Raw genomic sequence first — 27,611 nt, forward strand, 5'->3', positions numbered from 1 at the left:
ATTAATTTTGATAATATTAAAAATAATGATAGAAATGAGATTTATTTTTATAATAATAAAATTAAATTAATGGTTCAAAATATGTATTTGGATATAAATATAATAATAATGATAAATTAAATTATCATTAAAAGAGAAATGACAATTAATAACATTAAATTAAAATTTATATATAATAAAAATTTTAAAATATAAATTAATAATATTAAATTAATACAAAAGGCATGCCATATGGGATAAAAAGGAGAAAAAATAAAAAACTTTTCTACTGCAACTTGACACATCTTCATCACCGTCACTTTGGACCGTAACAAAGAAAAATAATAATATTAAATTTAATAATAATATTCATCATTCTCTCCATAATTTTCGACTATAACTTCACACATGAGATAAAAAAGAGAAAAAATACCCCCTGTTGGCCACTGGAGTAATCCTTTTCCAATTGCCAACTGAAGGTGCTTATCCAACCGTGCCACATTGAAAGAAAGCCAAACAGATTATCAACGTGATTGAAGCCAAAAAGTGATCTTAATCGTGCCACATTGACCCTTCGATGGCTTCCAAAAGCGGCCTCAGTAAAAGCATCACCGAACCAAGGAGATTCTGATCAATTCAATTCAAGTTATTTTTAACAAATTCTCGAATAAATTTTTTTAAATGAGAAACTAACCATAAATCTTTCATATTTTAATTTAATCACCAAAATTTAAGTAAATAATTATTTTAATCATTCAACTGTTAATCTTGTTTTTGAAAATAATACGATTATATCAGCAGATTATTAAAAACTAATGGTCAAACGACAATAAAAATATTTACTCAAATTTTAATAATTAAATAAAAAAAATTTAATAGGTAAAGTAACTATTTTAAAAACTTATGAGCGAAGTATATTTTACCCTAATTTATGTTTTAGTCTTTGTATGGCAGAAGCCCATTAGAATAAAAAAAAAACAAAAAAAGCCTCTTGTTGAATCCAAATTAGAAGATTATATATGTAAGAAGTGTGAAATTTGAGAGACAGAGATCTTTGATTCCGTACTCCTACTAATTTTGAAAGATGAACGGTGGCCCGTCCGGTTTCAGTGCGTATAATTTCTTCTCCTTCTTCGTTAGTTGTTTTTTTCACTATTTTTTCTATATTCCTTGAAAATTTGATTAATTATTATTATTTGTGATTGCAGATAATGCTCCAGTGACAAAGAGCTTTGTAATTGCATGTGCGCTCTTCACCGTATTCTTTGGGATCCAAGGCCGTTCTTTCAAGCTCGGTTTGTCCTATCAGGTAAACCCTTGTTAATAAGTGCCGCTTTGAATCTGTCTCAAATCTCTGTTTCTAGGTTTTCTTTCTTATCTTAATTTAAACATTTTATTTATGAATTATGATCCCCAGATGTCTTTAACTTCACTTTTCAATGTGAATTCATATTCTAGGATATATGCTCTTTTTTTTTTTTTTTCATTTTGATTATGTGAACTATATCATAGGGTTTTCCTGTGATGTATCTTTGATCTACCATTTCAATTTAAGTATCAGCTGTTTTTTTAAAAATTTTTTCTAATTTACCAGGATTGGTCATTGCCTTTTGTTTTTATCATCACTGGCTCGATGGATGACATTGCTGTGGGGTGGTTAAGATGAAAATGATTTCTAAGTTAATTGATTGCTGCACATTATTAGATCTTTCATAGATTTTTAATTTGTTTCTATTCATCTTGCTCTGCAGATGTTAGTTTGTTGAGATATTGTTGCAATGCAAATACTAAGATGCATGAAATTCACCTTATAAGATAACAAGTGTATGAATGATAGTCAATTAAGATAACAAGCGTATGAATGATATTCAATTATTAATTAGTCATTCCTCTTCTTACTTTGGCCCAATAAGTTGGCTCAAAATAAAGTATTCTTATGTCATTGATTTGATTGAGGTTGAGAATTGATATATCCAATAGAGATTGGCATCGTCTGCTGATGTTCTATGAACTAGAAGAGGAATACTATATTGACACATCATCAACTCAGACCACTAATCAATAGATTGAGGATAATCTAATAAGACAAGAACTTCAACAACAAACTACATCTTTCACTACTAGATTGGATTGGCTTTACAGACATATTGCTTCATATTCATTTAAGACCATACATTCGGAAGCTCATTGGGCATGCATACAAATAAAATAATTGAAGGATTGAAGTACAAAATTATGATACAGAAACTACGTTTGAAGTAGTGAGGTCAAGAGGAAGATAGGCTTATATTCAACTCCCTTCTAATTGTTAAGCTCGACTTCTTAGTTTATCCTGAAGCAATTAATAGAGCATGTTTTATCTTCTTTGAATGTCTCAATTTATGCATGATAATGTTAGTGTACTACTATAATCATCCTTGTGTCCATCTTTAGGACTAATAATTAAGGTCAAATTTGTTGGTGCTTCTTTTGTTTTTTGAGACATTTAATCAAGTATTGTGATGCCATTCACTTTGTTATTTGTTGAGTGTTCAGATATTATCTTATTTTATTTTATATAAATAAAACAGAATGGCATAATCCTTTTCTGTCCCTCTCCAAAGCTTTAGTGTATCTGTTTATGTGCTGAATAAAACAAATTCAATAAGTATGCTTCCCATTATAAAAAGCTTATTTGTCTCAGAAATGGGAATAGGGGTTAAAGGGAGGGGGGGGTTACGATTTGTTGAAGTCACATGGTAAAGCAATGGTGATTTTCTCAGAAATGGAAAAAATGGGGTTGGGGGGGAGGTGTTATGATTTCTGGTCAGAAAGTAAAGTCAGATAGTAATGGTAATTCTCTCAGATATGGGTACAGGGGGATTAAAAGGGGGTGTGGAAGGGGGGGGGGGGGGCAATTGTGAGGGGATTTGCCTGAACTCTGCTGCAAAACTGCAAAAAATATACTAAAAATTAAGTGATCATAAAGAGACTGATTGTGATGCTAGGCTGTAAATAGCTAATCTCTTAACATCATAATCAAGTTAAATGGCGTTGCATTTGTATTTTTAATTTTTTGGGTAGTTAAAAGTGCCATGTGTTCTTCTAGGTTAATTATGCATAACTCTTACAGATTGTTCCATCTTTATGACAGGATATTTTCAGAAAACTTAGCATATGGAAGTTAATTGTATCAGTTTTTGCCTTTTCATCTACACCAGAACTGATGTTCGGACTTTATCTACTATACTACTTCAGGGTCTTTGAGCGACAAATTGGTTCCAACAAGTACACTGTGAGTAATTGTGGCGTTTATACTAGGTCATTCTGTCGTGTTGTCTTATAGAGTTGTTTTTAATGTTGCACCCAGTATGCTGAGAGTTAAACTGTTACCATAGAATATATGTTTCTGATGAAGTAAAATAAGGTAACAAAACTTGACTAATACTCTGAACACCTTATTAGGAGAGGCCCTGCCATATAAAAGGAATATAAATGCCTGAGATGATACTGTTGTTTGTTATGTTAAAGAATGGATGAAACTGAAACATAAAAGAAGTATTTTAAAATGAGAAGAATTAACAAAGAAAAGAAAATAAAAATTTCTAATCATAACTATTTAAGTAAATTTTGGCATGACGGGAACTATTAGGAAGTGAAATATACGTTTCTTCAAGTTTGGAAATCCTACTTGCTTGGTGATTTGACCTATGTTGTGAATAGCATATCAATTAACATTTTTGTTTGTTCTGGGAATGGTATGTCCTATATAACATTTGATTTCAATTTACTGTTTGAATTTATTGGTATTTATAGCATAATCTACAGAAATTTAGTCATTTTTTATATTTCCACCATAATTTAGTTATTCATGAGGGCTTGCTTCATATGATAGAATTTTGTGTTTACTTTATTCAAGTTTATATTGGAATGACATTAAACCTAATATCAACATATGCATTAATAAAACATCCACATGATGCGAGGGATCTTCTGCTGATGTCATTTCTTTCATAATTCACAGTCTCCTAGTCTTTTATCTTACATTCTGTCTCTCTTGCTCACATTCATATACCTACTATCAGTCTCTCACATGCCAACCTACTCCACCAACCCATTTTCTGATTTCCCTGTAATAGCCAAGGAAAGAAATTAATAAAATAACTGCTGGAGGAGGAGAAAAAGAAAGATGGCAAAGGACTGAGCAACAGCTCCTTATATGTTACCAATCTGATTTTGATTTGGTTTTTTCTTTATTTCGTTCTCTTCCAAGATCAGAAAAATAGAAAAGTTTGTGTATTGGCTGGAGTAGGATTTTAAGTGGAAATGTTCAAGCTGGGCCAGTACAACTGCTGCATTGCAGTGCAGTCCTGTATTGGAGCAGAATGGAACTAGGGAGAGCTGTGTATTGATTTTGGTGAAAATTGGTTTGGACCATCTTGTAGCACCAGTGCAGTTAAATGTCTGGCAACATTGAATTTGACCAGACTAAGGTTGTTCAATTAAATGTCTATTTAGTCGTTTTATTTATTTATTTTTCTATTGTGGCTGGACTAATATATTTGTTCCGGTGGGGAAAAATGAAAATAAATAAGGAATAGCCGGTACATGTATGATTTACATTATTTTTGAGCTATTGACTCATATGCGGTTGATTGGTGAAACACATTTGTTTCCTTTTACTTTCAAAGTTCTGTGCTCTCCCTCCCTTGACATCCACTTTTCTTTTCCGCTCTTCCTACCTATTATTCCTGAAACATCTGTTGCCGCAGAAATTGGAGACTATCCTGGCTCAGTTTCTTTTTCTTCATGAAAATAAGGTTGAATTCCAAAGAGGGTAGAAAAGTTAAGACAACAATTCCCTTTAAATCAGTGTTAGCTAGAGACAGCAATCTACAGTCACATTCCACTTCCACTGGCAACTCTCCCTTATAAGCTATTGTTGCAACAAGTAGTGATATCACCTACACTATGCACTTATTCTCCATGTTATTCTATAACTTATTCTCCACTTTAGCCGGAGATTCTTTTCCTAAAACCTTCATTTTGATGTTGTCTATTTAGGTTGCTGTGAAGGACTGTTAATCGGTTAACCTTTATGAATAGATTCTTCATTCTCCCACCGTTGGACATATCCATCCTTTTTTGGTTTTAACTGCTAAAACATTCAATGAGATGTGGGTACTTTTCTCAGTTCTCCATTGTTATAGAGTGAAGTAAGCAACAATCTGAGTCTTTTTTTTTCTTTTAAATGTAAAACTACAAAGTTGTATGACAAATTTGGTATGTAAAAGGAGAGATGTTATTGGCATAGTTTGATTATATCAATAATTCTTTGCATAATAGAATAAAATATTAATCTGAATTCAAATCAAAATTTAGTTACCCTAACAGCGAATTTGAATTTGTTGAAAATGTTGGATTACAAATCTTTGCTTATATACAAAGGATTTCTAAATTTAGAATTTGAAATCCAAATTTAGGTCGCCAAAAACAACATGAATTGTCCACCGTTGTAAAATTTACTCTGCCACTTAACCTATTAGTGGTCCATCCAGAGGAGTTATTCTATAAGATCACTGAACTTTGTTTTAAATTAATAGAATGAGCTGCCATAAAAAATTTCAGATATGACAGTGGACATCATCAATTGAAGACATTCTCAGTTTGACATACAAAATGGTTTGGATCCTTATTTGTTTTTTAACTTGGCAGCTCATACTCATACAGAAATCAAAGTATGTGTTTTTTTTTTCCTCCCTTTCCTCCATGTAAACTTTTGTCTGCCTTGATTATGCAGGTTTTTATCTTGTTCTCAATAATGGTTTCACTCCTCTTTGAGGTTATGGCTCTGGCTATCCTTAAAGGTATGCACTGTCATATCATTCCATGCCATTTTCTTCTAATATAACTCCATGTAACATCAATCTTTCTGGCTCCTTATATTTTCTATCTCAGTTTCTCTAACCTTTTTTTTTCTTTTGGTAATAATTTTTCCGTTCAAGTTTTAAAATTCTTATCGAAATGAATGAAGTAGATATATACTAGTAGATGAATTAACTGTGAAGAAAAATAAGTAAAAAAGCCTCATATATAAGGTTGGGGAAATTCTAAGGAAATCTTCTGCAACAGGTTCTTCTAAGTATCATTTTGGTAGGATGGGGGTTGTTAAGCAACCAAGAGAAGTTGGTGGTTTGGGAATCAAAATGCTTAATTCTTTGTCATTGCCTTATTGGCTACTGGATATGATAGCCATAAGACTTTACCTTTTGGCATTGATGTGATTATACCTGTTGAATAATGTTAAGCTCTTTTTGGATTAATCATGATCTAGCTCTTATATATTGGCTTCCAACAAAAGGATTTACCTTTCTTTTCTTAAAATTTTTAGTGAAGACAGATTTTAAACATCAGCATGTATGCTTTTCCTTGTCATTTGTGTACTTGGTTAACTATTCTAGTTTTCTATGCTGGATTGTGATGCTGATGGAAAATTTACTTGATATTTAATGTCTACAGATCCGACAGCCAACCTGCTCACTTCTGGTCCTTATGGCCTCATATTTGCATCATTTGTACCGTTTTATTTCGACATCCCGGTTTCAACATGGTTTCGAATTTTTGGTGTTCACTTCTCCAATAAGTCTTTCGTTTATCTAGCTGGTCTTCAGGTAAAGAGTGAGTTATTAGTTTTGCTGCTTATTGTTTATCTTCTACCTTAAGGCCCAGTGATAAACTTCAGTTTCTTTCTTGCAGCTTCTTCTATCATCTTGGAAAAGATCTCTCTTCCCAGGAATATGTGGCATTCTTGCCGGTTCCTTATATCATCTAAATGTTCTTTGCATCCGCAGGGCTAAGGTTGTTTCCAATCTGATACTTGACTAAGAAATTTTGCTTCTTTAACTTTCCTTTCTTGATGGAGACATGGGGAGTACATATAGACTTCCATCTGAGCCATTGATTGAAATATGATTTTGATGCATACATAAGTTGTTTCTTTCTACCTCATTGGCTGATGTCCGGCATCAGACTGTTACGAGTTAGGGCTCGGTTGCCGATCTGGCCACCCAGCAGCCGCTACTCCCTTCATCCTGCGTTCTTTCTACTCTCATCTCTTCCCCCTCTCTTTCTCCTGCCCCCTCCTTTTTCTCTATCTCTTCTCACACCTCCTTTAATCTCGTTGAAAATTGCAGCCTTATATCTACCTGTCCTTTTTTCTCTTCTTCTTCTTCTTCTTCTTCTTCTTCTCTCTCTCTCTCTCACTCTTTGATCTAATTGCAATTCTACATTAGGTAAGCTAAAAAGTGATGCAATTACTGTGATTATTTACAGAAATGATTCAAAGGCTTGTTCCTCGTTGGATCAAATTTCGGTTCTTGAATCCTTGTTCATTTTTCTGTCGATAAATTAAATTATTCTATCTTTTTTTTAAGATAATATTCCATAATTTTAGATTGAGGAATTTATGAGGATTTTTCTGAGTTTCATTTGTTGTTGGATTTGTATTAGCTTTGAGATAGGTTTTTGTAAACTTCTTCTCCAAATCCAGCTTTGTTTTAAAAAAAAAAAAAATCTGCTCTGTTATCTTTGGCAAATTGAATTAGCATTTTAAGATTTTATTTAGTTTTGTTTCTGCTATGTTCTTATTTCACTCGTACATTCTTAAAAGCTAGCAAACACTGCCGTGATACATGGTTGCTCTATTCCTTTTAAGTTGTACCTAAAATTGGTCTCTGCTATGTTTCTTTCTTTTTTGTGCCTCTGTTGCTCTAATTCTCTTTGATTTGATAATTGAGTTGGAATTTGTTTGAGAGTTTATGCTGTGGATGTTTTCTGGCTATGGTGCACTAAGAAAATACAGAGGCATATAGAGAGGAATGGATGAGAGAGAAGATAAGAAAGAAAGGAAAAAAAAAGGAAAAAGTAGAAATTTTTTTAGTTCAAATTTAATTATCATTTTTTCTATTAAAGGTCACGCTGTCAAAAATGACAGATCAGCTCATTGACAGCTTCATATTCATGGTGCTAGTGATTTTCCTTAGATTACCAATTCATTAGAGTAGAGGGATTCATTGTGCTGAAATTCTTGAATGGTCAAAGCAACATTTGACTTGAGCACAGGTACCGATTGAAGGATTTGATCTTATTTTTTATGAGCCCAACAAATTTCAATTTACTTAGTTTGAACTTTGCTTTTTTCTTTATGAATATAATAAATCCTCCTAAATGTTTAAATATTGGGTAAACTGAAAATGGTAGGAAGTCATTGTTAAATTGGAATCGTAAGTAAATTAGAGTAAAATAGGAAAATTATTAACAATTTTTTACAGAAGGATTAAATGTTTGGCAATTCAAAAGATCTAACGTTGAAAGTGAAGAAATTGAAATTATTGTGGTGAGAGGTGAACGATCTTTAAGAATTAAGAGTTTATTGTTCCCCTGGTAAAAGCAGTGTTGTGGAACTGAGCTAGAATAGAACTATTTCACCTTTTCAATTAATTTTTTAGTTGTTCAATCCATTTTGTAGCATCATTTTCAGTTTATATGCTGCTATATGTTGATTAATATCAATTTTGTCAAGTAATACACGGTTTTATTGCAGTTCCCTGAGTTTATTACATCATTCTTGTCACGGTTTTCTTGGTCTTCAATGGGGAATCCACCTACAGCACCAGCAAGGAATCTTGCTGGAAATGTGCCTTCCTTCACAACTCGCCAAGTGGAGGCAAGTATTTTCTGAATGCTTTATTTTTCCAATTGCTTACGACATATGTTTGCTATGAATCAGAATGATTTGTAATATAAATGGGCTGACATAAGCATGCATATTTGTCAACTTTGTATACATGATGCATTTGATTGGAATCCCAAGTTGGAATTGGATCACATAAGTAGGGGCTGAGATTTTGTATACAATTCAAATATTCTATTGCATTTGATTGGTGAAACTTGCATTGGTATATGCGAATGTTTATGGTGTTCAACTGCTCCATATTATAGCATGCTTAGGATGTTTTACATTTTAATGTCATAATATTACCTGATAAGCCTCAGTTAAAGTATCTCTGTTCAATGGTTGGATTAGTGTAGTATTCAATAATATTGATAATATATTCTTGGTTCATCTATAAAGTTCATGCCTTTTTCTGAAGATTGAGAAAATGACTACATGTTATGCTGGGAAGCCATACTATTCACTGCTCATTTTGCATACCGAAATAACTCAATGCAATGGACCTTAATGTCTGAAACAACTCTGTTGAGGAATGTACTTCTTTTGTTGGTCCAGTCTAAATCTTCTTGTACTCAGAGCAAAAATGTCCATCCAGTTATCAGATTCTGTCTCTAACAGCCCTTTGGAATTCTAATATTGGTGAAATGGGTATGATTACCATTTGCTGCATGACTATAATTACTGAGGATTCATGGATTTGTGGCTCATTATTATCTTGTTTAAGCTATCTTAAAAGGATTTATTAAAAAACAAAAAAAAAGATCTATCCTAAAAGGAAGAGAAATAGGAAATTCCAACTTCTTTGAGAGGAGATTCGGGCATTTAAGCTGAAGTTGGAATGGGAATCAGCACTAAAAGATGAGATTAGCTCTCGTTGACTCCCTTCAAAATTCTGACTTAATATTGATTAAATATTAGGTAATGGAGCCTTTATTTGGAAGATTTTTTTTTTATCATTATTGGATAACTCAGATGTTTGAGCTTGGTGTAGATATAAAATCTGTTAACAATGTCCTTTTGGCAAGGGAAGAACCCAAAATATGCAGGACATTGAAATATTTTGAAGAAAAAAAAATTAATTGAGTGTTTATAGATTCGCTGATAAGATCTGTGGAAAGATCTTTTCAGTAGCATTGTGGAAATAATGTTTATTTGTATGGAAAATGTGGGGGAAGAACTTTAGAATTCATCATAGTTTGTGCTGCTCTAATATAAAAAAGTTCTGAGAGTAGTTTATAATACTTGTTAGGAAATAACTGACTCCTTACCAGAAGAATTGGTTTTGTGATGGTTGATTTCCTCAACCGTAAAAGATTGTTCTTCTGTGAAGTCAGCAGAACCATCATCACAAGCACTGTAGATGGCTTAATCACAAAGGGAGATTAAGGAATTTGCTCATGAATAGAGAAGATAGAATCAGGTCATCATTTAAATCCTCAACTTTTTTTGAGATGTTGGATCATCTTAGCAACTGTCTTGTCTGCTTTGGGACAATCTTTTTGCAAATAGTTCCCTTTTGCGAAATTCCCAAGGCAACGTCCTTGTATGGATATGGATGCTCTAAGGGGAACATTTTCTTCTTTATTGTATCTGCAAACTCCAGCAAGATAAGGCTGAATGGCTAAATTCATTACCTCAGCCATTATCTTAACTGCTGTTTGACAAAGAGGTCATGGAAATCATATCAGGGTGTAGCTCTTCTAATCCACGACAAAGAACTTTTAACCAGAATTTGAAATCAAAAACTTAGTTTGATAGAATTCAGTCTAGCATGTCTGCATGAAGATATGGATGAAGATGACACACCTTCTGAGCACCTATCCAGATGATGAACTGATTAATAAATAAAAGATAATAGTTAGTATGGTGTAGAACTATTTTATGGATAAATATCAAGCTTGTTCATTTGTCTTGCTTTTACTTATTAGATATTAGAGAGAGAGAAATAGAGCTGTATGGAGCAGTAAAACTTAGGCTCTTTTATTAAGAATTTTCTGCACCTAGAACCCTACTCTATTTGTAGAGACCGAACTTCACTTAATTTCCTACTTCAACTGAATTCATATATTTCCCACTGAATGCATATATTTCCTGGATTATTGACTACAAAATAATAATTTAATATAGCTATGGCTTGTGTTGGAAACAACTTCAAATAAATAATGAAAGTTAAATACTAATTAATGTAAATCCATAACATTCTTGCTCCCTTAGTCATCAAAACTTGAAAAAAACTAGTTGATTTTCCTCTTTTTCCCATTGCTTCAAATGTTGATAAATCTTGCCCAAAAAGTTGTGTTGATTGGAGGGTCTCTTAGACTTGGATTTGAAGCCTTCTGCTCATTACCAATTGATTTGGATAACTTTTTTTTTTTTTCCTTTTAGCTTGTAGGATAAGACTGTTTTCTGCATAGTTTCCTGATGTTGTCAATGGGTTTTTTTTTTCCTTTTTCTTTTCTCGTTACAGCTTGCTTTGAATTGGTCCTAATACATATAAGCATTGAAAAGGTGTAAAACTCTAATCCTGAAATGGCTGTTGCTATTTGATTATGGAGTTTAAATACCATAAGTATTTGATCAAATTATGGGATTGGTCCTAGTGCAAAAATCAACATTTAGTCCCTATACAATAATTTGAACAAATTTAGTCCTTGTACTTTTCGGATGTAAAATTTTAGTCTAAAATGTAACAGGGTTACAAAATCACCGTTAAGTTGCTGATATGGTAATTTTTTGGCCATATGGACTGCTGATGTGGCTTTTTTAGGATATATAAATGCAACATAGGCACTTACACGTTGATTCTTTTCGTTCTTTTTCTGTCCTTTTTCTCTTTCTTGTTCTTTTCAGATTGGTTTCTCTTTCCTTTCAATGCCAAACATTCCTCTATGCATGCAACTTTCTTTACATATTACAGTAAACCCATAATTAAGAAAACCAAAATCTCAACTTTACACTTCAATGCCGAAAACTCAAAATTGAAAGCATTAATCAATAGAAAATTAAAAACCCAAATCTCAAAATTTGATCCGATATTTTGTTTTTTCTGGGTACCCTTTGTTTTTTCTTCAAAGTTTTGTCCTTTGATTTTACCTCAAAAAAACGAACCTCCATTTTTGCAAAGCAAAATATTGCAAAAGCTTTTACAATTCTCTAGGTTTTCCTTTCTTTTTTTTTTCTTTTTCCTTTTTGCTTACATTACAATTTTGTTTTAATTAATTTGCTCATGAGAGAGAGAGAGATTCTGGGGGAAGAATGAAAAGACAAGAGGAAGGGAATTGTTATTTTTGGTTTCCCCTTTTCCTGTTTCTTTCAATTTTGCTTTTTTGATTTAATTAGTAGAATTTAACAGTTGGGGTTTTGGTTTTGTTTTCATTAAAACCAGGTTGTGGCTCTTTTGTCTATCCTTTTCTAGATCGGGGGTTCTTTATTCGGATTAAAGGGGTTTCTGATTGGGAGTGAAAGAGAAATAGGGGAGGGTTTTGAATTGGGATTTGTGGGTTTAATTGGGTTGGGCTGTCGTCAGTCACTTTAATCGGGAGCTGCAGACATGGCTTGGACGTAGGCACACGTTGGACGGTAGCTTTAATGGTGGCTAAACTTTTTGCAGGCTTGGGATCGTGGTAGTGTTGGAAGGAGAAAGAAAGGAGAGAAGAAAAAAGAAAAAACAAATTGACATGGCACTTACATACCTAGAGAAAGCTACATCAATAGCCCACATGGCGAAAAAAGTTATCGCGTTAGAAACTTAATGGTGATTTAGTAGCTCTGTTACATTTTGGACTGACATTTTATATATAAAAAAATACAGTGATTAAATTTGTTCAAAGTATTGTTCAGCGATTAAATTTCGACTTTTGTAGTATAGAGACCAATCTCATAATTTGACCTAAGCATTTCATGCAAAGCATTTTATAGATTTTTGTACAAGTATAGAGACCAATCCCGTAATTTGACGTTTTGACTAATTTTCTCTAATGTTGTTTGTTTGATGAGAAAGTTTGCTTGATACCACTGTTAGCTAACTTGCAGAGTCAGTGTCCGTAATAGGACGGACAGGCCTTTTCCTGTATTTAACTGAGAAGAGTTTGAATTTACGTTTCTGGTAAAAAATTAGCCAGATTGACCACTGATATGAAGAATGTTTGTTCCCTTGAAACTGATACAGTGAAGTTTTGCTGTGCATTACATCAATTCTTTGATGCAATTTCAGTTTCTTCCAAATAAAAATTCACTAATTCTTTGGTTTCAGAGAACCTATCCACCTATTGCTGCACCTTCAACCGTAGAGCCGCCAGAGGACTCCATTGCTACTCTGGTGTCAATGGGTTTTGATCAGAACTCAGCCAGGCAGGCACTTGTGCATGCTAGAAATGACATCAATGCTGCCACAAACATTCTTCTTGAAGCACAGTCCCACTAATTCAACACAAGAATTGCGAGTCCAGATGTTATTTCATTGGTATAAATGCATGATCACACAAATGTCTACACTTTGATGACAACCAATTTGCTTTTGCCTCCAGGAATTTTGTAGCATTGGTGAGATCACTATGAAGTAGTATTTTCTTCCATTTCTGTTAGTAGCTAAGTAGGTTGAGGTGAAGTAATCATGCACCAATGCAACTGAAAGCTGGGAGTTTGTAAAATTGTTTACCCCATGCATGTTCTCATAGATACTAGTATTGCATGTGGGGCTTATGGTCCAAAATTACTGATGATTTTGTAAATTTGTTTGATTTGAATGGACAAGTTAGGTACCTTTCAGTTCCTGCCAAATCTCCTCATTGGAGTATAAGAAAAAAAGGCAGATAATATATCATGGAAGCAAATGACTGTCAAATTGCCTTTAGTTGTTTTCCTTTGCATGTGCTTTCATGCATCTTTATTTCCCAAATTATGAAGTGGATTTGCCGGTTTTTTTTTTTTTTTTTTCTTTTCTATTGCCTTATTGATAAGTTTACATCCTTTTCAACAAACTTTTGAACTTCCCTTTGTGCTTGATTGTGTGTATGTTTCTTTATATACTTTTATCAACTTGAGCATAACCATTTGTTCTTTTTTTTTTTTTTTTTTTAATTTATTATTGGTTCTCTTTAACTTTTACATTGGCATACGAAAATTGAACTTCACTTTTATTATTTGCTTTTTTACTCTTACTTAAATATCTATTGTCTTTTTTTGTTATTTTATTTTTGTTTCCTCCTTAATTTGCATGCATTTGCTTTTTTATTGACATAATTATTATTCAATTAGTCACAGGTTGAAGTGTTTTGAAATAACTTATTGCTCCAACCACAATGTTTGTTACTATTTCTACCAGCAAAAGGAAAGAAAATACGAAGGATAATCCAACTACTACAAAACCTTAGCCACAGCAAAATTACAACTAGGAAAATTTTATTGGCACTATGCAAATTACATTAACTGTGTACCACAAAGCAAGACTGCATATTATACAATCTCTCAAAAAATTACTACTCAAACTTGTAGAAGCAGCAGCGAAATAACCATGTTGAACTTTTAACAGCTCATTTTTTTTTTCTATAAAAGTTGGTCCATATGGACGTCATATACTTTATGAAGGGGGACTCCATGTCCTAACTTTAGTGATTTGGGGGGGGGGGGGGGGGGGGATTTAAGCTATATGGGAGATAGTACACTACACAGTGCTGATGTCCACCCGACTTTTGTGCAGCTGAAAGGCAGGGGAGATCCAACTTCCACAACTGCATTGGATTCCTGACCAATTGAAATAACCCAAGCGAGCTTCACAATGAGCACAGGACAACTTCCCCTCTATTGCACCTTCTTCAACTAAGCGACATGGAAAATCATCATCACAACCACATTCACACAACCATTTACTTCAATTGACTTGGGAACAAATATGAATAAACTGAAAAGGAAAATCTAAAATGTTATGTTTATAACTCTAGGAAATGTTCTCACCTGCTGTCATCCACCGCAAGGGTTCAACAAATACTGATGAACATTCAGTTTGGGCAGACTTGTTGAAAGGGTTACCACCTCTCCGTTTGTGCCACTCAAAAGATGTCTCACCGTCTCCTGGAATATGATCAACAACATTCTCCTGCAATGCCACAATTCTTCGGCATTTCTTGCAGCGGTATGCAGTACGGTTAATACCTTCATTTGGGGATGCCTCTATAACAGAGGAACTTTCGGTAGGCAAGCCAGGATCTGCACCTAATTTGGAACTGTCTATTTTCTCTCCACGGTTATAACAATCACCTGAAAGCATAATACATAGAAGAACTACCTCAAAGATGATACTCATAAAAGAGAAATTTCCTTTTGCTTTGCAGTCAAATTTCGATGAAGTTTTTAAACTCCATAAGTGAGGTTAGATGGTTGCCATATGCCCCATTTAATTAATTAATTAATATTTTAATTTTCATAAATATACCCTAATAAGACAGCTGTCAACCCTCTAATTTTCCTTAAATTAATCCTAGACTCATAATGCATGGTGGAAAATATTTTAAAGGTCACTAGATTGGTGACAAGCATTATGTGGGTGTTTAAGAATAAGAAGAAATGGATGGTTATGTTTTTAAGTAAAAATGGGTTTTTCTTTTAAGTGCAAGTAAAAAACTAAAATGAATGGGACTTGTGTTCTTATTTCTGAGAAAAGTAAAGGGCAAATCAATCCTTATTTTTATATATTTCCAACAACTTAACTTGGTGTTGGCAACAGATCCAGACCTTGGGGCAGTAATAGATAGACTAAAAGGAATTCTATGATTCATCCTACATGGACCTGAAGAGGGAGATAAATAAAGTGTTGGTGAATGCTATCATGGAAATACTAAAACACTACCAAAGCCATTTATCAAAATAAAACAACCATAAAACAACCACAAAAGGCACCATAAGCTAATATTCAAGTGCTTTTTCTTACAGATGATAGCAGGTTACTGATTGTTAAACTAAATAATTGAAATTCAGAATAAACTAACCAGTCTCAACCAATATGTAGGTTCCTGTAACTTAAATATTTTAGACAGCAAGAACTTGAAAATAATCTTCACTTAAAATATGGACTCTGCTCGCTCATGAAATAGCAAAATCTAATAAACTAAGCTGGATACATCATCATCTTACCATCACCTACAATCCTGACAATGGGCTACTTATATCAGTCAATATATAGTGTATATTTCATTTTAGTACTCAGTTTATTACCACTATTAACATTCTAAAAATTTTAGTATATATAATGAACTTTGTAATCAAAACCACAGTATCCACTGCCACAATGCAACTGAAGATTAAGACAATCTGTAGATTCTTAATGGTGGAGAACAACTTTGTGCTCTTCAAGATATATAGATAGAATGCTTCTTTATTATTTTGAGCTGGGAAACAACTGGAAGCTTTCTTCCTCTTCTCCCCTTCCTCATTTAATTTTGGATGAATAGATTAATTAGTTTATAGATAGCTTGACAGATTGACCAATAAACCTGCTACAGAGGGTTCGATTTAGTTTAAGACGGTTCAGATTAAACTTGACCATAGCATCCACCTCAACCAAAGGATGGAACTTAAAAGCAAAAAAAAAAAAAAAAAAGAAAGAGGTAAAGAAAGATATCTTGTTCAGGTCAATTTTCCATTTTTCAAAAAGGCAAAACCAAGGCACTTTAAGGGAACACTAACATAGCACCGATGAAGAAGAACAGAGAAGTCTTAAGGTATGCATAGGACCTAGCATGCTTGATTCTTTATCTTTGAAAAATGAAGCAAACCAGAAGAAATAAATCCTGTCCAAAGGATTGAGGGCAACATCTAAGGCAAAATTTCATTAACAGAAAGCAATTGAGATGATGAAAGGTATATTCTATCAATTAAAATTGATTGTGTCCATTCTCAAGCCCCACCCTTCCCTCCATGTCCATAATTGCATGTCAAGCATTGAGATAAACATTGTCATCTGAAAAAACAAAACTTAAGCTGTCAAGTATTACCCCCTCCATTCCATTATCTTAAGATCTATTTTAATTGCACAAAGTTAAAAGACAATTATGAATGCAGTTGACTCATAACATTCTAGACATTTGTCCTCAATGAGTATCCATTGTGTTGCAACAAGGGATATAAAAGTATCAAACATGCACCTTGTAGTGTACAAACAATTTGAGACACAGCAAAAAGGAAGACCAAAGAAAAACATCCCATTATCTTAAAACCTATTTTAATTGCACAAAGGTAAAAGACAACAATAATGCAGTTGACTTGTAACATTTTACCATTTGCCCTCAATGAGTATTCATTGGGTTATAACAAGATATATAAAAGTAGCAAGCAGGTGCTTTGTACTGTACAAACAATTTGAGACACAGGAAAAAGGAAGACCAAAGAAAAAGATTAGTTTTTGTTTAGATGATAGCACATCTCATTAGCTTATACATAAGAACTGGAAAAGAATACATTTATATGCAGTTGCAGGGACCAATTCTGGTTGATAAAAGTTAACATGAACCTTACTAAATGTTTTGAAAAGGGATGAATTGACTGAAAGGAGGCTTGTCAAGTCAATTTCAAGCATACCAGACCCACTTCTGAACCATTTTGAGGAACAAAGAACTGAAATGGTTGTTAAGCCCACTCTAGGAAGCAAACATTTCTCAGATCGGTAAAACTTCACCTAAGTGTTGGCATATCCCTTCCTAAGTTAGTTTGAAAAAGTTAACCATGACCTGAATATTGTGAATGATTTAGAAGAAGAACATGGCGAAAAGGTTGTTAAGCCCATAGCCCACTCTAGGAAGCAAACATTTCTCAGATCGGCAAAAATTCACCTAACTGTTGGCATATCCCTTCCTAAGTTAGTATGAAAAAGTTAACCATGACCTGAATATTGTGAATGATTTAGAAGAAGAACATGGCAAAAAGGTTGTTAAGCCCATCTTAGGGAAGTATACATTTCTCAGAACTGCAAACATCAGCATCACAGTCAGCATATTGTTTCCTAACTTAGATGGGAAAACGTTAAAAGTGACCCCAAAATAACTTTTTCCCATTCACGACTCACGTAATGTAATTGATTTCAGTTTTATCTCCCTGAACCTTTTCAATAGAAATCCAACTACATTCAGATAAAGAATCCAACCACCACTGCACCTAGTTCTTTTCTTCAATAACCAATTCTAAGTCCTCCATATGAGCATCATATGTTTAAATGTAATGAAGTGCAGAATCAAAACTAAGAAATAATGCGCAATCTAATTGTTCTGCCCTCTAACTACAAGATCTTATTTTTTCTTTTTCTTCCAAAACTCTTATACCTTCTCCCATTAAAGTTTTCATGCTTCCTACATCCTAATTGAGAAAGTATCCTGATCTTAAAAAAACCATAGAAACCTTGGATTTGTATCCTACTTATCACCAAAACACTTAACTATATATAACATAGTAGTTCAGAAGCTGAAGCCTTTGACAGAATGTAATCCTGCCTCCCTAAGAGGTAAGACGTTTTACTTCCACATTTTATGATATTCCTGTGCCTCTACACCACATATGCTTTAACATACACTTCATGGGTCATTAACTCATTATTCTGATGGTTAATGCCTTAAAATAGGTGAGACAGCCACACTTGCGGGTTGGATCATGACCACTCTGACCACAAATATTCAAAACCAGTTTGACTATCACTTTTCTGCTTGACTCAGCCTGCAATAGCTGTTTTATTCAGCCATCACCCCCAAAATCTGCTAAAGTTTATAGCTTCTCTCTATGTTCGCAACTCAAGGTGCTAGAATAGATTACAAAAACACTGAGTAACAATATTTTTAAAAAATCAAATCTATCCTAAGAAATACTAGGAAAGATCAAGCAAGATGAAATTAAATGGTTGACACAGAGAGAGAGGGAATGTACCCAACACTTTCAAGCGAAATCGCTTGTATATTGGACTAGTGTGATCAACCTTGTGACCCATTTCTTCAAACATTTTCAACTGCAATGTGGACAAATTGGAAACTCTTGAAAAACTAGAACCATAAAGTCATAATGAAATGCCTCAAAAAATAAATCCTTAATTTTTACAGTGTTCCTTTGCATTACCTGCTCTAAAAACCCATCATTAGGGCAAACAAACCCACAGCTTTGCCTTAGAGATTCAAGTGCATCTGCAAGAACGGATATGCAAAAGGGGAGAAAGAACCAAGAGGATAATGTATAAGTTCCATAAAAATATACAATGACACATTTCTATCTCACCAGTCAAAAGAACAAATGCATCCTAAAGTAATAAAAGCAGCTAGCATGTACCAAATTTGGACCAACATTTCTCCCAAATAAACAGAAGATTTGTTCAAACCTTCTTGAGATAGTTGCTCAGTTCTCATCAAATATGCTGTAATTATAGCCGCACTGCACGAACACATGCAAAGAAGGTGTAAATCCTTAGGGCTTGACAATTTAGGAAATTGGAAAACATATTACAATGTAGGCAAGTTCTAGAAATTTTCTGAAGCATAGTCAAGGTGACATTTTAAAGGAAAATTTTCTTCTACAAAGAAAAAATAAATTGACAGTGCTATATAAGATACACTTTTTCCCATCAAAAGTAGCCCTAATGCAACTTCTGGGACCATTTGAACTAAATAATGATGCAATAGCACGGTTCACCCAACTTGCTTGATGTGAAGGAGTTGAAGGCAAATCATAGCATTGATCGATATTAATGTTAAAAGTTAAAATTTTAATAGCTACAGCTATTGATGAGTATAAAAAAGATTTAAACTTCACAAAGGATTAAGAAAAACAAAATCTAACCCCAAATACAAATCTACAAAACTTGTACACCTTTGTCACAGAATCCAGAAACATGAACCGAATAAAAAAATTTGGTGGTCATTTCCTCTCTTCTTGTCAATGATCAGACCAGAAAGTTTATTCATCAAAGGTCTCTGCAATCATCTGTTTTCAAACTAGTATACCAAATGAATTAGCCTATTTTCAACTAGCATCAGAAGATGAAATTAAAGGATGGATCATACCTTCTTGACACTCCAGCAAAGCAATGCACCAAAACAGATCCCTCTTTTCTGCTTTGATCAATGAAATCAAAACATGCACCTAGGTAATCCAACAAATTCTCACTCTCCATATCTCTAATAGGCACTGCCATTCTCACCAGCTTTAAATCCTTCCCTGCATATTCCAACAAGTACAACAGCTTCTGGGGTGACAAAGAACTCTTAGAACCATCATCTGAATGATCCCCAGAAGCTGCAGCACCACCAGACCCACCTACAAAAACCTTTTTAATTTCCTTGGTTGGGATTGTGAGACCACTACGCCATTCAGAAAAAAACGATATCGATGCGGAGCTCAAAACTGATAGAATATGTGTGATCTCTGTGCTACCATTTTGCAGAACTTCAGCAGCATCCCCTATGTTTCCAATAAATAGATTCTCACGGACAAGGTGCATGACAATACACAAACACAAATTTGATGGCTTGTATTAAAATCTAAGCCTTTTTTTTTTTTTTGTGTGCGTGTTTCTCTGCCCTGCAAAAGTCAGGAGTCTCAGGAACTGAGCTAAATGGATTACTTCAAGATATATTTGAATGCTAAGAAGATAATGTAAAAGAAATCAATTCTGAAATACTAAATCAGAAAATCACGTATTGAATTGTTACAACTAAAATCTTATGAAAAATGTTTGAACGCATAACGTAAAATATATTTTATTGAAAATATTCTATTAAGAATAATCTTCAAAATGAGAAACCAGAACTTATTATTTCTCAAACAAAACCTAAATATTCCATTTTTAACATTCAAAACAATTGAAAATTTAAATATTACAACTCTTTACTCAACTCAGCTGACTAACGCAGGTTCTTTTGCACATCCACACAATTTTCCTTTACTTTCTCGGTAGAAAACAGGAATTGAACCAATTGTCCACTAAAAAATTTTCAATTTCTTTTTAAAAAAAATGAAAAAAAAATTCGAATATCGTCAAAACTTGTAATTCCAAAGTCACTTTAAAAACGAATACCTTTCTTTTCCGTTTATTTTTTACAAAAATTAGGAAAAGGAATCTAACCTGAAGATAAAGAATACTCCGGCGAGAGTCTGTTTAGCTTTTTGCCCTTTCTTGTTATATTCCGTTTGAATTGAAGCAATGTCATAGAGTGCTAATAAATAATTAAATATGTGACACGTTCGGATAACTTCTCCGCACGTGCGAGATTTATAGACGGCCCGGGACTCTGGATAGAGGTTGCGTAGGAAAATTGGGCTATCCTCTCTGCTAAGAGTAGGATGGGCAATCGATTGGTCGGTTTTGAAAAATAAAAAATTAAATTAATTTATTTTAAAAGAAAAAGCCGAAATCAGTCTATCTATTTTTAATAATAAAAAAAAATGGAACTGACATAAGGTCGATCAATTCGATCGAAATATTGAATTTTTTCATCATATTTTTTCATTAATTTTTAACAATAATTTTGAAATAATTTTCACTCCGTAAAACTCAACTTATAATTCTATCATCAATGATATATTTGTCATTTCAAAAAATCAAATATAACAATATAAAATATGATATAATAATATAATATAAATATAATAAAAAATAATATAGTTTAAAATTTTAATAATAAATATATATGGGTTAAATAAAATTAAAAAAATAAATTTTATATTTTTATGTAAATATAAATTATGATATGTAATTTTTGTGTAAAATATAATATGAATATATAATTTTTAATATTTTATATAACATAAATATATTAATAGTCAAATCTATGAAAAATATATAAAAATATTTTTATACATCTTTATAATATATATTTAATATATTTAAAATTAGTTTAAAATATTAATTAATTTATTAAATTCAATCCCTCCGTTTCAAATTGTTTTAGTGTTATTGAATTTCACGAAATTTAAAAAAATATTTTGACTTTAATGCATTAATATTAAAATTTATTTATTTTTATAAATCAAAAGTTTCATGATTTTTAATATCAAAAAGTAAAAAAAAATATAAAATATAATTCTAAAATATAAAAGTAAGAGTTTAATATAAACTTAACGATTCATACATTCATATTATGTAAAATATTAAAATTTATGTATTTATATTATATTTTATACAAAAATTATATATCATAATTTGTATCGATAAAAAAATATAAAATATATTTTTTTTTGTTAAACTCAATGTCATTACTAAAATTTTAACCTTATCATTTTTATATTGTGTTTGTATCATATCATTGTGAGGTATTTTATATTATCAAAGATATAATTTTGGAACATCTTAAAAAAGTAAAAAAATAAAATGAGATGAAGGAAATATTAATTTTAAAAATAAAAATTAATAAATTAATAGATTAAATCATTTTATTTAACTAATCATTATCAAAGTTGAATAAACTAAATTGATTCTATTTAAATAGACAATAAGATTAGTTCTAGTGAGATTAAAAATAATAATAAAAATTATTATAATTTTGATTGAAAAAATTATTATAATTATGATTAAAAAAATAAAAATTTTTAAAAAAATTTATTTAAATAAATCTCTTTAAAATTAATATTTAAATTCAATTAATAATACGATAAATTTAATTACATTGCACTGAAAATAATCCATGTCTTCACTTAGCCAAATTCAATTAATTTGAATCTATCAATTCAATTGATACCAACTTACACTCGATCCTAAATAAGAGCTTTGGATTAAAAGTGGGGCCGGCAGCCAGCAACATTTCGTTACTCTTTCATTGCATCTAGACTTGGCAAAGTTGCGTGTTTTAAAATTTTTATTCAATAATAATTTAAATTATTATTTTTATTTTACTAGTTTTTATTAATACTAAGATTATTTAAGATATTTTTTACTTATATTTTTGAGAAATACAAAATATATTGAGTTACAATCATTGATGACTTGCAATATTATTAATTTTGGTAATATTACAGTTCTTAAAATTTTTTATGCTTATATTAAATTAGATTTTAGGCAAGTTAAAAGATTATGATTTTTCTTCCCCCCCTCGAAAGGTTAAAATATAAAGTTTTTATAGTATTTTTGAATTAAGGTTTTATTGATAAACTAAAAAATTAAGTATTGAAAAATTAAATATTAAAATTTTAATACTGAATTAAATAAGTTTTGAATTTGAATTATAAAATCTGTTTGATATTTTATTGAAAATTAAATATTTTCAATGAAATTATTATTTTACATTTTTATCTTTATTTTTATTGCGGATAATGAAATAATATTTTTAAGGGATAATGGTTCAAAAAATTTAAAAGAAAAATTTACGGAATATTTTCTTCATTTAGTGATAAGTTGGATGAATCTACTTATCTTATTCAACACTTTTTGATTGAAATTTTCTATTAAATTCATTTTAAAATGCATCATCAAACGCATTAAAAATTAAATTGTTAAAAATTTTCATTTTCAATGCATAGAAAATTCTATGCGTTATCAAATAAAACCTTAAGTTAAAAAAAATTCTGTTAATAGGAAAATGATTAAGAATTTTTACTATAATAATTATATTTTGTTTTTTGGATCTTCAATTGAACTACTTGTAAAATTAATTTGTTCTCTTGTAATTTAATTTAACCTATTTTATTTAGGTAATCAACAATAAAAATGCCTCTCCAAAAGTAAATCTTAATCACGTAATCACAAATTGGCTTCACAATTTTAATTGAATTTATTCTAATCTGCTCTTTACAAGTATTTTTCTTGACAATTTAAATTAGTACCTATTATTGCAGCAATTTTATATATCTTGCTATTCAAAAGTTAGAAATTCTTAACTTAAACTTTTGCATAATTAATCATGAAACATAATTTTTTATAAAATATTCTACTACATTCACAATTATAAAATGCGATAAAAATTTCTGGTGCTCAACTTTAAATAATGAAATTTTTTTTTTAATTTGTACTTATTGTGTTAGCTTACTTGAGAATATTATATATGAGTTTAGTATTTAAAATTAGTATTTAAACTTGAAATGATCTGAAATCAAAATGACCTAACTACAAATTGACCTAATTTTTATATAATTCAAAATAACCCGAATTGAATTGGTATGGTACCTGATTCGCCCAATAATTGACAGGTCAGTTTCCTTCCATCTTTCGTATTAAAATTAGCATTTAGGCTGGCTTATGTATTTTCTGTGCTTATATTGTTTGGGATATTGCTGAAATTCGGTATTGTTTTTAATACATAAAAGACTAAGACCCAAGGGAGATCGAAAAGCGGAATTTGCAAGAGTTGGAGATGGAACCTCAACGTTATTAGAATACACTTCTTAAGGAAGTTCGATAAACCATTGGACTAAGCCTGTAAATGTTACAGTTTACTTGCCATAGATATACTTTTCTTTCACCGAGCTTTTAACGGAAACAACAAAAGGTGAAAGTTAATGGTAGCTGGCACATGTGTATTACGTTGTTGATAGAATGTGTACCTTCATCAAGAAAAAAGTGATGGGAATAACAAATTACAGGCAGCAACTTGGTATCTTTAATTAGTAAAGCAAACAGAGCAATCTGAAAGAGGGGGAAAAGAGCAAAGTGAAAAGAATATGTTGGAGTTCTAAACTTCATAATTTAGCAAAGGGAAAAGATGCTTCACCTTCCATTTTATATCAGCATTCAAGTGATGAGATATATATATAGCCAAGGCCTCTGCTTTATCAAGGCAAATGTGCCTAGACAAGCTGAAAATGTTAAGGGAAGAGCCATCACCGGAAACCCGACTTCAAATATGCGATGGTAATGAGGAGGAATTGCATTTCATGAGCATCCGTGAGAAAGAGAATTTCCGTTATTTCAGAGCTCTGAAGAAATCCTCAAACGACGACAGTGTTCCAGCTCAATCTTCCAAATCCAAGCCATTAATACAAAGGGTTCCATTCACCCTAAGTGAAAAGAAGAATTTTAAGAAATATTTTGAGCCAAGGGTGGTTGCAATCGGCCCTCTCCACCATGGTAACCGCAGGCTCCAGCCAGCGGAGAAAGCTAAGCTTAAACTTGCAGTGCTCTTCACAGAAGAACATCGAGTTGCAGAACATGTGTTATATAAAAAGATTAAGCAGGATATAGGATATCTGAAGGAGTGTTATAAGCCAGAGGATATAGAAGATTATGACGATGAGGAACTCGCTTGGATGTTTTTTGTGGACGGGTGTGCAGTGTTGAAAGCCATACACTACAGTACTAAGTCTGAGCAAGAAAAGCAGAAAGATGAGTTGAATATTAAAGTTGATATTCTGGCATTTGCCCAAGTAGATTTATTCATGCTGGAGAACCAACTTCCTTTCCGAGTCCTCGAGTTATTGATAAACTCAGTCCATGATGCAAAGGATTTGAGAGAATCGATCGACGTGTTCATTGATAATAAGATCAAGAGAACAATAGCAGAAGGGAAGAAAGGAAAGCCACGACAAGATCAAGATCGCACTCATCTTCTGGGGCTTTTGCGGGAAAGACTCTTGGCCAAAACCAACAACAAGAACGAAAGTACGAAGACCATCATTGGTAAGCTACTTCTTTCTTGTGGACCAAAACAACAACAATGCCATAAAACATTTCGTAGCATCAATGAGCTGAAAGAAGCAGGGATTCGTGTGACTCCTAGCGAGACAAGCAGCCTCCGAGACGTTAATTTCTACGTTGGATTTCTAGGAACTCTGAAGATTCCTCGGATCGTGGTGGACGACTCAACCGGTTCCAAGTTCATGAACTTGGTAGCTTACGAAATGTGTCCAGATTTCAAAAATGACTTTGCGGTCACCTCTTACTTATGCTTCCTTGATACTCTCATCGACACAGCACAAGATGTAAAGGAGTTGAGACATGCAGGAATGCTACTGAATTACCTGGGCAGTGATCAAGAAGTAGCTGATCTTTTCAATAATATAACCACAGATTTGGTGCCTGATCTCGAGATGTACCATGATGCAACAGAGAAGATACGTGAGTACTGCGACAATCCATGGACGACCTGCATAGCCAAGGCGTATTATACTCATTTCAGCACTCCATGGAGTTTCCTTGGCTTCTTGGGAGTCTTAATGGGTCTTCTTTTTACTGCTATTCAAGCATATTACTCAATGCGAAAAGCGACTATGGGACAAAGGTAAAACAATGTCCATCTTTCTTTTTCCACAAGTGTGCTTTTTAACTTGTTTAATTTTTCCTGTTATATATGTAAAAGTAAGATATGATTTGAGTGTAATCATGGGTGCTTGTGTTACTTATTTAATTTTTCCTGTTATATTTGTAAAAATAAGATATGATTTAAGTGCAAAGATGGGTGCTTGTGTTTGATTTGTGTAATTTTCATCTTTCTAATACTAAGAATTTTTTCCTTTTTTTTCAGTTTTCTTGCTCAACACACAACCACTTGTAAAGTTTTGTAATTTTCATCTTTGTAATACTGAAATTATTTGTTTGGCAGAGGAAGAAAATTTTGAAAGAGAATAAATAGATGGCAGTATCTTTAATTTTCATCGGCTTCCCTTTTGGAGATTATAATATATCACTCCTGTTTTCTAACTAAGTATGCATTCTTTAATTAACTTAAAGCATTTCAAGTGTTATATAGTTTACTTTATAATCCATCTATAATTTATAATATCTATATTTTTAATCTAATATATATAATTATTATTTTATATATAGACGATGAAGTTTTCAAACTCTACATACGAAGTTCGAATATATATATATATACACATATATTTATTTATATATAAGAAGTGATTAATTTATATAATATAAAATTTTTTTAGTTTGATATATTTTTTTAACCTTTGATTTTAATAGATCTAAGAGATGAGAAAAAAAATAAAAATAAAAAAAAATGATTTAATCTCATCCCTTAAATCTATTGAAATTAATAGTTAAAAAATATGTAAAACTAAAAAAATTTTATACTATATAATTTGATCTATCCTTTATATATATATATATATATATATATATATACACACACACACGTACACATATAATGTTAAAATATTTAATGTTTTCATTTAATTTATGCATATAATATTAATAAATTATTTTCTTAATTTTGTATATAATCTTTTTATTATATATTTTTTAGTTTTCACCAAATTAGTTCAAAGTACAAGATTAATGAAATTTATAACTATTTAAATATGAGTAGCAAAGCTGATTTATCATTTTAAGTAGAATGATAAATTTGGATCATATTTAGTTTTATTTATTGATTACCAATTTGCTGGTATTTTTTTGGCCAATCATACTACACACTTTCATTTTTGAGTAATTTTTGTCTTAAACTCTTCTTTTGTCACATAGGATTTGTTTGGATAGTTTGAAACTTTCATAATAAGAAGTGTTCAAGTAGAATGGGTTTTAAAAACATTGTAACAAAAGATTAGAGTTTGACAAATTTATAGAATATTAAAAACTTTTTTAGAATATTATTTTTATATTTTTAATAGATAAAATTAAAATGGTGCTTCTTTTTTCTTTATTATTTGTCTTATTTATAAATGGAATCTTATGTGGTTTTTGCCTCCATTATTATTCTAATATTTGGTGTGTGATATACTTAAAGTGGTAGCTAAAGGCTTAAAGCATGTAATGTCTCTCCCAACAAATGGATAAAATATTAGAAGTAGAGTTACAAAAAAATAATCCTAAGTCTTGATGTTATAAATTTGTACTTATTGTGTTAGCTTACTTGAGAATATTATATATGAGTTTAGTATTTAAAATTAGGAAAGTTTGAATCAAATCTTGCACCCCTCAAATGGAAAACCCTAATTTCAGGCATATTGAAATTTGGTGACCGAAATTGGAAAAGAATGAAAAGTTGATGACCAATCATGAAATTTTCTCCAAAAAAAAAAA

At 31.8% G+C, this 27,611-nt stretch overlaps 3 protein-coding genes across 7 annotated transcripts; 2 read left to right on the top strand and 1 right to left on the bottom strand.

The window, feature by feature from the left end:
• The first annotated feature begins 905 nt into the window (after window positions 1-905).
• On the top strand, window positions 906-14,354 carry LOC111295251 (rhomboid-like protein 20). 4 transcript variants are annotated; one of them, XR_016327478.1, is made up of 9 exons: window positions 906-1,088; window positions 1,188-1,288; window positions 3,113-3,253; window positions 5,759-5,825; window positions 6,478-6,629; window positions 6,715-6,816; window positions 8,561-8,683; window positions 12,303-12,446; window positions 12,945-13,082. XR_016327478.1 is itself a non-coding variant. In XM_022888669.2 (8 exons), the coding sequence occupies exons 1-8, from the start codon at window positions 1,064-1,066 to the stop codon at window positions 12,105-12,107; spliced, it is 741 nt and encodes a 246-aa protein (XP_022744404.2). In that variant the 5' UTR covers window positions 907-1,063; the 3' UTR covers window positions 12,108-12,446. The 4 variants fall into 4 exon arrangements, 3 of the variants coding, with proteins under 3 accessions (XP_022744404.2, XP_022744405.2, XP_022744402.2); XM_022888669.2 differs by lacking the exon at window positions 12,945-13,082 and having other exon boundaries at window positions 907-1,088; window positions 12,078-12,446; XM_022888670.2 differs by lacking the exons at window positions 12,303-12,446; window positions 12,945-13,082 and adding an exon at window positions 13,955-14,354 and having other exon boundaries at window positions 908-1,088.
• Window positions 14,061-20,847, bottom strand: LOC111295250 (uncharacterized). Of its 2 annotated transcripts, XM_022888663.2 has the most exons (7): window positions 20,781-20,847; window positions 19,720-20,236; window positions 19,038-19,090; window positions 18,782-18,846; window positions 18,596-18,674; window positions 14,645-14,947; window positions 14,061-14,509 (listed from the first exon to the last, which is right to left on the bottom strand). In XM_022888663.2, exons 2-7 carry the CDS (start codon window positions 20,154-20,156, stop codon window positions 14,355-14,357), a joined length of 1,092 nt encoding a protein of 363 aa, XP_022744398.2. In that variant the 5' UTR covers window positions 20,157-20,236; window positions 20,781-20,847; the 3' UTR covers window positions 14,061-14,354. The 2 variants fall into 2 exon arrangements, with proteins under 2 accessions (XP_022744398.2, XP_022744401.2); XM_022888666.2 differs by lacking the exons at window positions 18,596-18,674; window positions 18,782-18,846.
• Window positions 20,848-23,971: 3,124 nt separating this feature from the next.
• LOC111295249 (UPF0481 protein At3g47200-like) lies at window positions 23,972-26,172 on the top strand. The gene has a single exon (XM_022888662.2). The coding sequence runs from the start codon at window positions 24,428-24,430 to the stop codon at window positions 25,865-25,867; it is 1,440 nt and encodes a 479-aa protein (XP_022744397.2). The 5' UTR covers window positions 23,972-24,427; the 3' UTR covers window positions 25,868-26,172.
• Window positions 26,173-27,611: the final 1,439 nt, after the last annotated feature.

The sequence above is a fragment of the Durio zibethinus genome, chromosome 14 (assembly GCF_047325235.1).
Source record: "Durio zibethinus cultivar Kanyao isolate XHJ-2024 chromosome 14, ASM4732523v1, whole genome shotgun sequence".
NCBI lineage: Eukaryota > Viridiplantae > Streptophyta > Magnoliopsida > Malvales > Malvaceae > Durio > Durio zibethinus.